Source organism: Odocoileus virginianus, unplaced genomic scaffold, assembly GCF_023699985.2.
Source record: "Odocoileus virginianus isolate 20LAN1187 ecotype Illinois unplaced genomic scaffold, Ovbor_1.2 Unplaced_Contig_19, whole genome shotgun sequence".
NCBI lineage: Eukaryota > Metazoa > Chordata > Mammalia > Artiodactyla > Cervidae > Odocoileus > Odocoileus virginianus.
The window spans coordinates 1,465,566-1,481,515 of NW_027224336.1; the positions used below are offsets into that span (position 1 = coordinate 1,465,566).

Sequence of the window (15,950 nt, forward strand, 5' to 3'; positions counted from 1 at the left end):
CCTGATAATGAATAGTTTGTTCTGTTTGGTCTTTGCAGCATTTGTACCCGGTGGTTCAACATTCCTGGAGCTGTGACCCCCACCTCCGTGTGGCCCCTTCCTCCCCGGGGGCCATGCCTGTCGGGGGGGGGGGGTGGCTGAGGATCAGAGGACAGGAGGTGAGCACAGACAAGCCAGGTGAGAAAAAGCAGGGGTGTGTAGAGCCGGTGGGGCGGCAGAGGGAGCAGAAAGCACCACGGCGGGGAACGGACTCAGGTTGCTGAGAACAGGAGCCCTTTGGTCTTCCATTAGGCAAACAGAAGGGGTGTGTGTGTGTGTGTGTGTGTGCACGCGCGTTTGCATGTATCAAACAGCAAGTCAGATCTGAGGGAAATACAGCATGGTGATTATTTATCTGGTAACAGGGAAGTAACAAAAGAGGAAAACCTGGATTTGATTGTGTAAAAGGAATGCTAATCACAGTTACGAGAGTCGCTGTCACTGAGTTAATGACGCACAGTAGCTGTTAAGCCATCACTCGCATGTGCCACGTTCGTCATCGAAGCTTCACTCTGTCTCCACACCATACTGCGTGGCTCCCCACCTGGTTTACTGCGGTGTGTCTGCTCTGTGCCGAGCTGCTTCCGTCGTGGCCGACTCTGTGACCCCATGGCTCGCAGCCCTCCAGGCTCCTCTGTCCCTGGGAGTCTCCAGGCAAGAGGAGTGGAGTGCGTTCCGGGACCCACTTCAGAGCTGCGCCCACCCACAGGAGAGCTGCGCCCTCCTCCAGGGAATCTTCCCGACCCAGAGGCTGAACCCACACCTCTTGATATGCTCTGCGTAGGCAGGCGGGTTCCTTAGCACTGCCGCCACCTGGGAGGCCCACGGTATCTGTCACAAGCTTTTAAAAATCCTACACTGTTTAGGTGATTTTGAACAGCCTGTAGAATATAAGAGAATATAAGAAAAGCCTTTCAAACACAGAATCAAAAGGGAAGTTGGAAAACAAAAGGAACAAAACATCGTAGAAAAGTAGAATATGTGGTATTCTATCAATTCAAAAACTAAATCAGAGGAAGAGACAGAAGAGAGGCAAAAAAAATAAAGCCAGAAGAGGAAAAATGAGTGAAACAGAAAAACCTGGTTAAGAGCCGAAAAAGAAGAATCTGAGCTACACTCAACTATGTCGATAGATGTAAGTTGTGGAATGCACAGACAATTTGTTCTTGTTAGGAGAGAAAAGACTCTTCTAGAAAGAACTTGCGCTTTAGGCCTTCCGCGCAGATCGCCTGTCCCCAGAGCGACTGCCACGCAGAGTAAATTCCCCCCAGGGCAGTGCAGTGAGGTTTTCTGCTATGATTAGCTGTGCTAATCTTCTTAAAGAGAAGGGGTGAAGAGACAGAGAAGTGGTGGAGAGAGTCAGGGAGGGCATGTTTTTATGGTCCCTGGAGAGAAAGGCCCGGGATTGTGAAGATTTCCCGTGGCCCCAGCAGGAGATGGAGACGTGTCAGCCCAGCTCCGTCTGCATTCCTGACGACATCCGAGCCGCTGGAAGGCCCTCTCCGCCCAGCCCTGCCAAGGCCCTGCTGGCCGCCCGGGCACCGGCTCACTGGGCCAGCCAGGGCCTCGGGGACTGTGGCCTTGGCAGACACAGAAAGGAGAAGGGCTCTGTGCCTCCTGTCCTGGGCCCATCCGTCCCCCGCAGGGCGAGAGAGCCGGGAAAATTTACTGGCGACACCTCTGGGCCCTGAGCCACTCAGCAAGAAACTGAATGGGACACGCGGCGGTTCCTCCCCACCTTCCGCGCCGCCGGACATCAGACCCGTCGCACAGGACCTTCTCTTAGGATCTCAGGGTCAGCATCCTCAGATGTTCCCTCAGAAGTATCCTAAAGTTTTTCACTTCCCAGTCACTTGATTTCTCTGGAGCAGATCATCACCAAAACAGTTCTTCCTGAAAATGCTCCTGTTTCCACCTAGCACCATCTTGCCTACTTACAAAACTTGTACCACAGAACTTGGCGAAAAACTGTCCTGGAAACATATTCAAACTCATAGAAACTATCACAAATCATTGGCTATTTCCAAGTTCGCCTATAAGAATACTTTATCTCCCCTGTTCTACAGAAATTAATGAACAGAAAAGGACACCCCTCTGATTACTCATTTGCATTGCAAGCAGCCCAAAAGAGGAAGTCCTTGGATCTGACTTCAGTTTTGCCCAGGAAGTTTCTTCTTGGTGTGTGCTGGACAAGATGTTAGTTCACAGGGAAAGGTCGGTCTCCAAACACCATGCTTCAGCCCAACTCATTCCCTCTATCCAGCAAGATTCATCTCTCTGCACTCACAGTGAAAAGACTCCTTCGCCCTTTATACCTAATAGCTGTGTTCCACTGTCTGTTGTATCTTTAGAAATGCCCTTCCTACCTGGACAGGGTTTTTCGAAATAGAAATTGGACAAAGAGGAAAGTGAAAGTAAAGTCGCTCAGCCGTGTTCGACTCTTTGCAACCCCACGTCCTGTAGCCCGCCAGGCTCCTCTGTCCATGGGATTCTCCAGCAAGAACACTGCAGTGGGTTGCCATGCCCTCCTCCAGGGGATCTTCCCAACCCAGGGATGGAGCCCGGGTCTCCCACATGGCAGGCAGACACTTTACCATCTGAGCCCCCCGGGGAAGGACAAAGGGGGATGTTTCCCAAACTCTCTCTGATTATCAGAAATAATGATCCTGGCCCTCCAGGGGAACACGGGACACACCTCAACAGACCTGTCCGTTCTGCAAACGTCTCGGTGCCTGTTTGGTGCTGTGAGCAGGAGAGAAGGCGAGGGGGGTGACATGAGGTCCCGACCTTGAGGAGGGCGTCCGGGGCAGGGTGACAAACAAGTTCCAGCAATCGCAGGTGAGACCCCGTCTGGGCAGGAGGGAGAGGGAGGGACCCAGGGGGCCGAGCAGGGGACAGAGCCCGCGGGTCCACACCCCCGGACACCCCTCATCGCGACAGAGTCGGTGCTGGGGGCTTGCCGCCGGCAAGAGCCTGTCCCCGACCCCAGCGGCCACTGTTGACAGCCCTGACCCCTACTCCACGGAGACCTCGGGGTCCTGAGGGAACTAGACACTCGTGCAGAGCAGCTGTGGCCCTCGCACGCTTCTCCAGATTGCATGCCCAGACCTCCCCTCCTAAGAAACTGCGCTTCCACGCCACCCCTGTGACCTCTAAGCCGGGCGCCAGACCGCGGTGGCGCCCACAGGGAAAGCTGCACGTTCAAAGGCCCCCCAACAGCGACCGCTCCCGCCTGGGGGCAGACCTCCGGGGAACGAAGCGGGGGTTTGCTGGTGCATAGAGCTTCCTTAATTCTACACCAGGGATGGCAACACAGAATCTGAAAACCATCTGATAGATGGGGACAGGCATTGCTTTAAGTGAGAAAACAGAAGGCAGGACTGACCCTTGCCAGGAGACCAAGCCACCACAAGTACCTGGCTCTTTCCAGATCTCGAATCTTGTTCACCAGAACTTTCTTCCAGAAAGCACTTCTCTACCTCCTCCATGCACTGGAAAAAAGCCATCTTCTCCAGCTGCTCACTGCGGTAACACGCGTTGACTCCTTCCAGCCTCTTCACTGTCAGCATCTTGGTGGTGAGCCCGAGGAAGCTGATGTCTGGAGCGTGGTCTCCGTCCCCCTCGGTCTCTGGTTTGTAAATGAGGACACAGTCATCATGACTCTTCTCTACGCTGCAAGGGGGGAAAGAGCTCCCATCACTGAGACACACGTTCGTTTGACTCTGGGAAAACCAACACTGGGAAGTTTGAGGTTGCTTCTATTTAAACTAGAGAAAGGGCCCCAAATGAGGAAGAGAAATGAAAATATTAACCTTGAGTTTCACATGTTGGAACTTGGAAAGGAAAAAGCTTTCTCTCCCTTCTTTTTCCTACAAAAGAAAATAGTGAGAAGCAACCTGGAGCATCACAGGGCCTCACTGCTGAATAGAAGATCTAGGCGAAGCGGCCGGTTTAAGGAGACAGTCTGGGTTTAATTGGCTTGCTGGCCTTGCCCCTCTGGCCCAGGTGGGAAGGGCGTGTTGTGTGAGGAAGGGGGCCCCGGGACTCCCCCGGGAATTCTGCCCCCTCAGGGGAGTGGTCTCACCAAATGTGCCATTTTCAGAGCCTTTCACTGCCTACATCTTAAAATGCTTATTTTAAAAAGAACTTTGCTTCCTAACAGTTCTCTCACATACATGAGATTCCCAGACACCTTTCTCTGTGTCATTAGCAGCTGAACACCAAAGATTTCACACCCTAGATACACTTTCCTTATGAACGAAGTAATAGCCTCATTACTGCTCTGATACCAAAGCCCCACACGGGTGTCTGCATCCACGCATCTCCTGACCACTTCGGGGAGGCTGATGCAAACTTGTGATCGGTTCCCTCCGGAGGCCCCCTGTTGGAGATTTTCTGGAAATTGCTTCTTCCAACTTTTTCTCAATTTGAAATCATCTGTAATTAACCCCACAAAACTTCATCTTTCATTTTCTCAACTCCTCTAGTATAATAAAATGATACCTTGTACTCTAAATTATTTAAAATCCAATGCTCTTCATAATTCTACTGAACCGTAGAAAGACCATAAACTTATTCACACTAAAATGTGAACAGGATCAACCAGAGCTCTGTGAAACATACTACAGACCATCACCAGTGTTCTTACAAGTTGCCCTGAAAAAATCTGTTATTATAATAAGGATTTCACGGCTACATCTAAAACAAACTATAACTAAAATCTAATACATCATTGTAGAAGGTACTCAAGTTGGCTCAGGAAGCCACATAAAAATTAACACATTAAAACAAAAGCTTGGGTCCAAGATATAAAAATTTTGCAGAGAACTATTAAACATTAAGCTCTGCCTGGAGTTTGATAAAACTTGCTGTGTAAGACAACATAGAAATAAAGAAAGAAAATAGAGTGATTACCATTTAAAAGAGGACATGCTGGGGTTCAGACCACGCCGAGCATAGAGCACAAGTTCCAGCAGATAAAGGGGAGTTTGTAGAGTTCAGAACGACTACTCAGCTCCCTGGTAAAGGTCTTGCCTTGCAGTCAGAGTAAGTCTTCTGAAAAGACAAGTGTCCACTCCGGGAGGAAGTAGCCTCTCTCTCGAATGCCACTTTGAGCCCCTGTTTAAACTCAGATGGTCCTTGATCTCATGTTGCTCAGCTGTTGCCTTCTTAGTCAGATGGGGAAGAATATTAATTTTAGACACCGGGCTTTTCAAAGCCGATGGCTCCATTTCAGAGGTCAGGTAAGGAGAGGTTGCACCGCAGCCGCGGATGAAATATCACCTTCACCTTCTCGTCGCGTCACGGCGGGAGCAGCCTTGGGACGACAAAGCTGCATTTGTCTTTGCCATCGCACGCCCCGCTCTGCCGCCCTTTTCGGTCTTGGCGTCTCGGGCACGTTCCCAGATTGGGGGTTCAAGTGTGGGAAGCCCACCTTTTTTGCCCACCTTACACTTTGAACACATCCCACTACAATAGGGGAGAGCTTCTGCCAGCAAAAGCACTGGACAGTTTTAAGGTCCTCAGCGCTTAAGATTATTTGCAACATCTCCAGCTATTTACAGCTCCAGGGAAAGTTCAAAGGCACAGGCGTGCGGGGGAGTGACAAAGAACAGGAGTGAGGTTTCACAAACTCTCCCTGCAAAGAACACTCTGCCTCCCCCCGTCTTTCACCCCAGGCCAAGAAAAGAGAAGCCAGTGCCAGCAAGCCACCTGCCTGATCCCAACAGCAGGGGATTCCTAGACTTACTGAAGTTGCATAAAACACTGATTCCCCAGAAAATAGAGCTGATACAGATGCTCCTGCAATTCTTTCGTTTTCATCTTTCACAGCCCCCTCTCTCCACCCCAACCCGTCTCTGGTGACCTCTTGCTTTTCAAAGACTAAAGCTCTTATCTTTAATTCAGATCAGTATTTTCCATACTAAATAAGAATACATTTTCATTTTGAGTAGAATATAAAGAATTATAGTAAAATCTTTTAAAAAGCCAAACTTTGGATATTTTTCTAGGACCAGAGAACTTTGCTCTTCAGGCAGAGTAACTTCACAATATTATAGGTTTGCGAAAGATAGATTACGTGACAGAATTGTCATGAAAAGACTGAACTGATTTGAGGTTATCAGTTTCCTTGGAGTAATTAAACTGTGAAGTACGGATAAGGTGACAAATCCCCACACCCAGAGAAAGCCAGGTGAGTGGCCTTCGGCTAATTTGACGGCATACTCTCCCTGGAGGCTCAGACGGTAAAGAATCTGTCTGCAGTGCAGGAGACCTAGGTTTGATCCCTGGGTTGGAAAGATACCCTAGAGGAGGGCATGGCAACCCACTCCAATATTCTTGCCCTGGAAATCCCACGGACAGAAGAGCCTGGCAGGCTGCAAAGAGTTGAACTTGACTTAGTGACTAAACAACAAGAAAAACAAATACTTTATTCCGGCTTTAGAGCTCCTCCCTAGAGTCCCTTTTCCACACTGGAATCGCATCAGGGACTTCATGCTCATTTAGATCCACCAGGATTTATGATGGATTGGATGTGAGGAGTGAAAGGAAGCCGGGAGGCAAGGATGACTCTCCACGTCTTTTCCTGAGCATGTGGAGGCGGGAGCTGACGTTGGCTGTGAAGGAGAAGCGACGCTGGGGGGAGTCAGGACTTCCATGTTTGACAGATCTGTTAGATATCTGAATTCCATAGGTTGTGAGACAGAAACCTGGACTTCAGGGGAGAGGTCCCGGCTGCAGACATGAAGTCATCACAAGCAGACCGTTTCAGGCACAGTATATATTCGATACACATCTGTTGATTGATCACTAGTGCAGTTCAATTCAGTCGCTCAGTCGTGTCCGACTCTTTGCGACCCCATGAACTGCAGCACACCAGGCCTCCCTGTCCATCACCATCTCCTGGAGTTTACCCAAACTCATGTCCATCAAGTCGGTGATGCCATCCAACCATCTCATCCTCTATCATCCCCTTCTCCTCCTGCCTTCAATCTTTCCCAACATCAGGGTCTTTTCAAATGAGTCAGCTCTTAGCATCAGGTGGCCAAAATACTGGAGTTCACTAGAGAGGCTTTTAACTGTGCCTAAGTGTCCTAAAGGAAAAGTCAATGGAAAGAACTACTATCATTCTACTTTTCTAAAATTAGACAGCAGTAGTGCAGTTCTGCTATGTCACACCATCTCCAGCATCTGGTGGTGCCGAGCACAAGCAGCCTAGTACAATCCTGACCACCAAGAAAAACAGGTAATGCGGGCGGACCCGCTGTGGCCTCTCCACCTCACCTTAGCAAAGTCCACACCATAAAATAACCAAATGTCTCTAAAGGTGCTGTTACTAGTGGGAAACTTCACAATAGAGGTGGAAACAGCTCCAGACATTTTCCCTGGATTTCCCTCATACTATGGAGCTACAAATCTTTTATAAAAATCCTAATCTTAGGTAAAGAATCCTCCTGCAATGCAGGAGATCCAGGTTCAATCCCTGGGTCGGGAAGATCCCCTGCAGAAGGAAATGGAAACCCACTCCAGTACTCTTGCCTGGAGAATTCCATGGACAGAGGAGCCTGGCGGCTACAGTCCATGGGGTCACAGTCAGACACAACTGAGCAACTAACACGTTCACTTTCTTCAACCTTAGAAAACATCATTCCTAAGAGCCATAGAAACTGCGATTGCTTTCAATGGACATCGACCAGCACGAGAGTGTGCTGTCGCAGGAGCGGGTGAGGCAGGCGTGGCCAGGGACTCTGAGTTCTGGCTGGTGTGCAGACAGTCTGGACAATGCTGACAGCATCTGCCTGTGCTGGGCATCCTGAGGGTCTCAGAGCAGCAAGGCTCTTGCATGCCTACACACAAGAGTGCAGCCAACTTCAGAAACCCCAAAATGCAAAGAAGGACCCCCCACTATCTACACAGCTATTGGACTTTCCTTTCAAAAAGCATCATTGACTATGATCCATGAAAGCAAATATTGATACACTGTACTCACCAAAATTCAAAATTTGCTCCTCAAAAGACACCATTGAAAAATGGAAAAACAAGCTACAGACTTGGAGAAAATACTGTGAAACCTCATATTTGGTAAAAGACTCATATCCTGACCCTTACAAATCAGCAATATGAAGACAACCCAATTCTAAAAATGGACAAGAGATTTGAAGGACATCTTATAAAAGAAAATATATAATAGTTAATATGTACACAAAAATGCTCAAAAATCTGTCATTAGAGGGATGCAAGTTAAAATCACAACGAAATAACATTTCACACCCACTAGTGGAACTATAATAAAAAGATAGATGAAGGACATGTTGGTGAGGATGTGGAATAACTGGAACCCTCAACATACATGTTGGAGGAAACGTAAAGTGATGCAGGTCTTAGGAAATAGGTTGGCAGTGGGTTAAAGTCATTCTCCATCTGACCTAACAATTCTTCTCCCAGGCATCTACCCAAGAGAAATGGAAATACGTGAACAAACAAATCCTTGCATGCAAATATTCAGCAGTGTTATTCACAACAGCCAAAGCCCGGAAACAATCCACTGTCCAGCAGGGATTCAGTGAATGGAGAAAAGTGCTCGATGTATCCATTCAAATGGAATGCTACTCAACAGTAGAAGTGAATGAAGCATTCATCCTGGCTACAACCTGGATAAACAAAAACACTGTGCTAAGTGAACAGAGTCAGAGAGAAAGACCTCATACTGTAACTTTCTGTTTGTATGAAATGTCCAGAAAAGGCAAGTCCGTAGACACAGGAAGTAGAGTCGAGCTGCCTCAGGCTGAGAGTGGAAACAAGGATGAACTGTAAGCAGAGTCTTACTGGGGTGACGGAAATGTTCAAAAACACTTTGAACACTTCAGTGTGCTTCCTAACACATAGTTCATTGTCCACTGATGATGGGTGAGTTTTAGGGTGTGCGAATTATAGTCCAAAGAGTAATAAAGGAAGGAGAAAACCCAACAATATAAATAATGAAAGGGAAACTTGTTAAGAGGAAAAAAAAAAGTGCCACTCAACAGTTGGTGGCCGGCTGTTCAGGTGACCTAGGCTGGACCCGAGGAGTCATAAATCACAGCCTGCACTTGCCAGGTCACCTGGGGCCAGAGAGAGGAAGAGGAAATGGTGCGAGGAAAGAGCTAAGATCTCACTCTTCTCTCCTGGAGGAATGCCGCATGGGGTAGGGTTTCATAATTAGTAGAAAATTAACGGAAATTTAAAGCTAATTTGTATCTCTTACTTTCTACTTGCGGAGAGGACACTTTGAACCAGGAGGACAGTGATGTTATGGAACATTCAGACTTGTTTACAACCCAGTTGATATTAGACCCTTAAACTGTCCAGGTGACGGTGAGTAAGTAGCTAAATTTTATGTAATAAAAAATGAAAATAGAAGGATTGAAAAAAACTGGATGAAAATACATCTAGGGCCCTTTAAAAATTAGTCTCCTCAGAAGTACCAAATAATGTTTCAGTTCATTACTTCTATAAAAGTTGCACAGTTTGTTCACATAATTATACCCTTTTTTGCTTTCTTGTATAATATAAACACAAGTCATGGAGTTAATCTACTGCTTAGAAAACATATATGATATTCAATAGGAACAAAGTGCATGGTACAATACTTTTTGTAAATTCAAAAATACATTTCTGAAGCTCATACCACTTCTGTATAATTTTCGCTAGATATGTTTTGCTTCTTTTTTAGAACTTAAAAGCTGCAAAGGATTTGCATGAATAGTACAGTGAATATCCATACACCCTGGACGTAGATTCACCAAGTGTTTATATTTTCAATGTTTGCTGTCTCTCTCTTTTCTGAGTTACAGACCTCATGAAACTTTACCCTGAAAAACATTATCATGTCTCCTAAGATCAGAGACAGGATCCAACCAAAAATCACACAGCAAAAAAACAAAAAAACAAAAAAAACAAAAAATCACACAGCGCATTTTGTTGACACGCTTTTCAGTCTCCTTTTTATCTATTCCGAGAACAAAAACCAAGTTTTTTCTTTTAACCTTTCGTGGCATTGAGATTTTTTATATTTTTGACTCTAGACCAGTTTTCTCCACAAAATGTCTCTCAGTTTGAATTGAGAGATTGTTCTTCCTAGTCTGAACCAGGTAACCACAGGGCATGAAAACCACGTCAGGGGCGATAGGTCTTTCTCAGAATGTCTCCATAGGTGGTACATGATGAAAATTGTGCCATGGTCAATCATATAGTTTGATAATCTGATACAGGAGGCGTCTGCTAGATTTCTTAATAATAAAATTATCCTTTTCCCTTTGCAACTAGTAACTAACTTGCAAGATTTTATGGGCATCCCATTCCACAACAGTCTATCACTCGATGACTTAAGTGCCCACTCTTGCGTGAATCTGCTATCATCACAGTGACTGATAAGTGACTTCCCAATCCTATCATTTTCTACACTTGTTAACTGATATTCTTCTATTAAGAAGTTTTCCATCCCCATCCTGATACCCTCCCTTTCAGTATCATTTCTAAACATAAAATACATTCTATGTGTGGATCACAATAAACTCTGGAAAATTCTGAAAGAGATGGGAATACCAGACCACCTGACCTGCCTCTTGAGAAACCTGCATGCAGGTCAGGAAGCAACAGTTAGAACTGGACATGGACCAACAGACTGGTTCCAGATAGGAAGGGGAGTCCATCAAGGCTGTATATTGTCACCCTGCTTGTTTAACTTATATGCAGAATACATCATGAGAAACGCTGGGCTGGATGAAGCACAAGCTGGAATCAAGATTGCCGGGAGAAATATCAATAACTTCAGATATGCAGGTGACAGCACCCTTATGGCAGAAAGTGAAGAGGAACTAAAAAGCATCTTTATGAAAGTGAAAGAGGAGAGTGAAAAAGTTGGCTTAAAGCTTAACATTCAGAAAACTAAGATCATGGCATCGGGTCCCATCACTTCATGGGAAATAGATGGGGAGACAATGGAAACAGTGTCAGATTTTATTTTTTGGGGCTCCAAAATCACTGCAGATGGTGATTGCAGCCACGAAATTAAAAGACGCTTACTCCTTGAAAGGAAAGTTATGACCAACCTAGATAGCATATTAAAAAGCAGAGACATTACTTTGCCAACAAAGGTCTGTCTAGTCAAGGCTATGGTTTTTCCAGTGGTCATGTATGGATGTGAGTAAGTTGGACTGTGAAGAAAGCTGAGTGCTGAAAAATTGATGCTTTTGAACTGTAGTGTTGGAGAAGACTCTTGAGAGTCCCTTGGACTGCAAGGAGATCCAACCAGTCCATCCTAAAGGAGATCAGTCCTGGGTGTTCATTGGAAGGACTGATGCTGAGGCTGAAACTCCAATACTTTGGCCACCAAGAGTTGACTCGTTGGAAAAGACCCTGATGCTGGGAAGGATTGGGGGCAGCAGGAGAAGGGGACGACAGAGGATGAGATGGTTGGATAGCATCACCGACTCGATGGGCATGAGTCTGAGTAAACTCCGGGAGTTTGTGATGGACAGGGAGGCCTGGCGTGCTGCAATTCATGGGGTCGCAAAGAGTCGAACACGACTGAGCGACTGAACTGAACTGAACTGAACTGTGCTATTCACTCTGATGCTCAGATTGTCCCGGATTTGGTCAAAACACTTCTGACATGCCCCTACTGTTTTGGGGGCACATCCTGACTTTTTGGCATAAAGAGGCGCTGAGCTCGCCATGTACCTCTCCTGCTCTTCTAGAATCTACCATTTCTCAGAGAAGCCCGTTCCTTTCAGGGAAGAATGGCATTTAGAAGCCAAGACCAAGGCCAAGGCAACAAGAGCTCTTTGTTACTGGGCTGTCCAGTCCTTTTCAGTGGATGGCGCTGGAAGTAAAATTTTCTCAAACTGTGAGTTCATCCTTAGAGTTCTCTAATTCCAACCCAACGCCACAGGAGTCTCTCTGCCTCTCGTCCCCCATTCCACAAACACATCTCCCTTCCGTTAATTCTTTAAGCCTAAGAATGAAAGAACAAAATACAACACCTGCTGTGAGGTAACATTTACGCTTCTGCTGAGACTGTTCTAAGCAACTGGGAAAAGTGAGAGTATTCAGGCCCCAGTGTGAGAGATTCCATTCTACAGCATGAATCATCATTTTTTCCAGCTGGAATTTGAGGAAGGGTATATTTATGTTTCCATTCTTGAGGATGCTTTTCTACCTTCTAAATTAGAAGTGAATTTTAAGAGCTAGAAGGAGCTTATGACAGGAACGAGGCATGAAATTACAGAAGTGCAAAGCCCAAGCCATGTTCTTCTGACCAAATGTTGGCCTGCTTTTCCCAAGAGGGTAAGGTTGAGGAGAGAAATTTTCCACGGGAAAACACTTCGGCAGAGAGGGTAATGAGGGCTGAAGAGGGGCTGGGTGAAAACGCCCCATATTCTCAGGGGGGTCTTATTTCTTATCAAGGGTAAAGAGTGTATCTTTAGGTAGAAAATAAATCTGCCTACTATGTAATGGTTCATAGGTTTTTAGCTTTTATCCCATATATTCAAAAGTTTGACATTTCTTGGTGCAAAAGGACCGTGGCAGCTGGTAAAATGGTAAAAGGGCATTACAAGTCCCAGCTGTCATCCGGGAAACATTTCGAATGTACATGAGGCCTGGGAGGGCACAGCACAGCACACTCCGACACTTCTGGTTGGAATGGAAATTGCTCTCCTCTTTGGGGAAGGCAGTTCTGCCATGCTCTATGACCCCACAATTGTATTCTTAAGACTTTCGCCCCAAAGGAAATAGAATTGCAAAATAATATCTTTGAAGTTATCGATGATGACATTATTTATTATATTTAAAACATTGAGATAGAACATAAGTACAAGCTGGTTGAATAGTTGTAGTCCTTCCATAAGAAAGAACATTATATTTCTATTAAGTCACACGTAGAAGAACATTTAACAATGCCAGAAGAAAAAAAAAATGAGTGTAATAGTGAGAGGCAGTGGTTGTGGGGGTGGATTTGCATCCTGTTCATCATCACCAGGGAGTACTGCCCTCTGGGTGCCAGCTCCATGCAGGGGGAGGGAGGTCTCTTAGGCCCCTCTGCTGGAGGGTGAACCCTCAGCTCGGGTAGACCCTGGGCCCGTGACAGACGCTCTCAGAATTGGCAGAATTGGTAAAAGCACTCGGGGCAGAAGGACCTCTTGTGCTCAGGTTCTTTGGCTCTGTTTGGATTTGCATTTCCCTCAGACTGTTCCCAGATCATGCTTCCCTGCTGGCTCAGTGGTAAAGAACCCACCTGCCAATGCAGGAGATGTGGGTTCCATCCCTGGGTCGGGAAGATCCCCTGGAGGAGGAAATGGCAACCCACTCCAGTATTCTTGCCTGGAGAATCCCATGGACAGAGGAGCCTGGTGGGCTACAGTCCATGGGGTTGCAAAGAGTCCAACATGACTTAGCAACTAAAACAACAAGCTCCTGTTTACCAGGTCTCTGATACTTTCAGGAAGATTTCTAAACGATTTTATTCAGCATTATTACTTGTTTTTAGCAGTTATGTGTATTGATCTATCTGAATTTCCCAGCTGCCATTATTGGAAACGGAAACCCCTTGAATTTTTTAATTGAGGGGAAATTTGCTAACAGTGCTTAGTTCTTAATTAGACCACATCCCAACCATACACGTAACATTCCTGTTATGCCCCCTTTCAGTCAATTCCTGTCTAAATGACACTGATTTCTAAGACTCAGATTCCCTAGGCTTGTCTGCTCTTGAACTTGCAAGGGACTCACTGCCTGTGCTCTCTGCGCTGGTTTCATTCCCTCCGCATGGAATTTATGGGAATCCCGTGTGGTTTGCAGTTCCTCCTTTTCTGGTCCACTGTAGCATTTCACAGTATGAAGGACCACGACCTGTCCATCCATCACCTGCATATTTACAGTGTATCCAGGTCTTTGTTTGTTTTGCTATCGCAAATAAAGCTTCTATAAACACACTTCTACAAGACATTTTATACATATGTTTTCATTTCCTTGGAGTAAATACATAAGAGTACAACTGATGGGTCATAGAGCAGATGCGCGTTCAGTTTTGTAAGAAATCGGCAAGCTTTTCTAAGAGCCCATTCTGGGCTTCCAGCGGCGATGCGCCAGCAGCGTGTGGGCGTTGCGGCTGCTCTGCATCCCTGCCAGCGTGTGGTGCTGACGGCTCTGTGAGCTGCAGTCATTCTCACGGGCAGGAAACAGGATCTTGGGGGGTTTAATCAACCTCATATAAACTGCATAAACAACCTGCACCCATTTTAAAGGTACAGGCTGATGAGATTCTTTTTTTTTTTTGGTTGCACTGGGTCTTCCTTTCTGCACGAGGGCTCTCCCTAGTTACAGCAAGCAGGGGCTGCTCCCTAGTTGTGGTGAGCATGTTTCTATCTCTCCTGGGTAGATCCTCCGGGAACAGAATTACTGGATTATGGGGCAAGGGTGTGTTTGCCCTTTTAACAGTATGTAATGTGGTCAATCATTTTAGTTTTCAGGCCTTCTAGAGGGAGTGTGGTTTGATCCCTGGGCCAGGAAGATCCCCTGGAGGAGAGCATGGCAATCCACTCCAGTGTTCTTGCCTGGAGAATCCCATGGACAGAGGAGCCTGGTGGGGCCACAGTCCATGGGGTCACACAGAATCAGACGCGACTGAAGCAACTTAGCACGGGAGATGGACTGCAGTGGCATTTCACTGTAGCTTTAAAGCGCATGCTTCCTGTGCTTTTCTATGTGCCTTCTATTGTGAAGCATTCTTTTATACCTTTTGTGCACTTAAAAACAGGGGTATTTTGTCTTATTGTTGCGTTACAATAATTCTCTTTATATACTCTCGAAATAAGTCCAGTGCAGATATATGTATTACAAATATTTTCTCTCAGGCTATGGCTTATGGTTTCATTTTCTCACAGATGTCTTTTGAAGAGCAGATGTTTTAAAATTTAATTAAGTTCCATATATACTTATATATATACTCATATATATTTTTTAATGAGCAACGCTGTTTACACCATCGCTAACAAACTTTCATGTACCCCAAAGCCATGAGGATATTCTCCCATGTCTCCCTGTAGAAGTTTCAGACTTTTAGCTCTTACATATGGGCCTGTGGTCCATCTTGAATTAATTTTTGCCTGTGGTGTAAGCAGAAGCCAAGTTTCACTTTTTCTCCGTCATTTACTCACTTTTGATGGGTCATTTGTTGAACTTCACATTAATTTTAATGCCTTCTTAACAACGTCTCTGAGAGCCTCCTTTACATTGCCTCATTTTACCAACCAGTCACTTAGCAGCTCCCTGTGAACCCCCTACTTATTAATATTCCTGGAAATTCCTCAAAGGGTCGCTGAAATGTGCTGCCAGCGGCTCCGTGGACCGCAGCCCTCACGTAGTCTGCAGGGCCCTGCCGCCCCGCTGGGTGAAGGCCACTGTCAAGACCCTCCGGGAAGAAACCTGGGCACTGGCACTGCTGATGGGGCCAAGGTGGGAGTACCAGGGTCTGAGTGGGGAGCTGCCCATTCCCCGGGCCAGGGCAGAGCGGGGGGAGGTGGCCTCCTTCCACCGCAGTACAGCTGGTCCTCCAGACCCAGGTTCGTGGCCAGAACGCCCAGCGTCTCCTGAACCGTCCTGATCTTCGTCCTGTAGGGTTTCAAATTCAGTTCGAGAGACAAGAAGGAAACAGACATCATGGCTCACCCTCCACATTCTATTCTCCCTTCAGTTAAAAACCCAGCTCTCCCCAGAACAAGCCAGTCTTTCTTCCCAGCTGCAGCTCTCCACTGCTCCTAGGAGACCATCTTATTCCCACCTCCAAAACACTGCCCTTTTTCTTCATGGAAGGGTTCTCTGAAAGTATTCCTCTAATCTTTCCATGACCAAAAGCCCCGTTCGGGTGGTCT

General features: G+C 46.4%; 1 protein-coding gene across 1 annotated transcript in view; it reads right to left on the minus strand.

Annotated features, from left to right (window-relative positions):
- Positions 1-3,751, minus strand: part of MYLK4 (myosin light chain kinase family member 4) — a 67,643-nt gene extending 63,892 nt beyond the window's left edge. Inside the window, exon 1 of the mRNA XM_070464147.1 lies at positions 3,456-3,751. Within this exon, the coding sequence (XP_070320248.1) occupies positions 3,456-3,608 (153 nt within the window). The 5' untranslated portion in view covers positions 3,609-3,751. The remainder of the gene's footprint in view (positions 1-3,455) is intronic.
- Between the last annotated feature and the right edge of the window lie 12,199 nt (positions 3,752-15,950).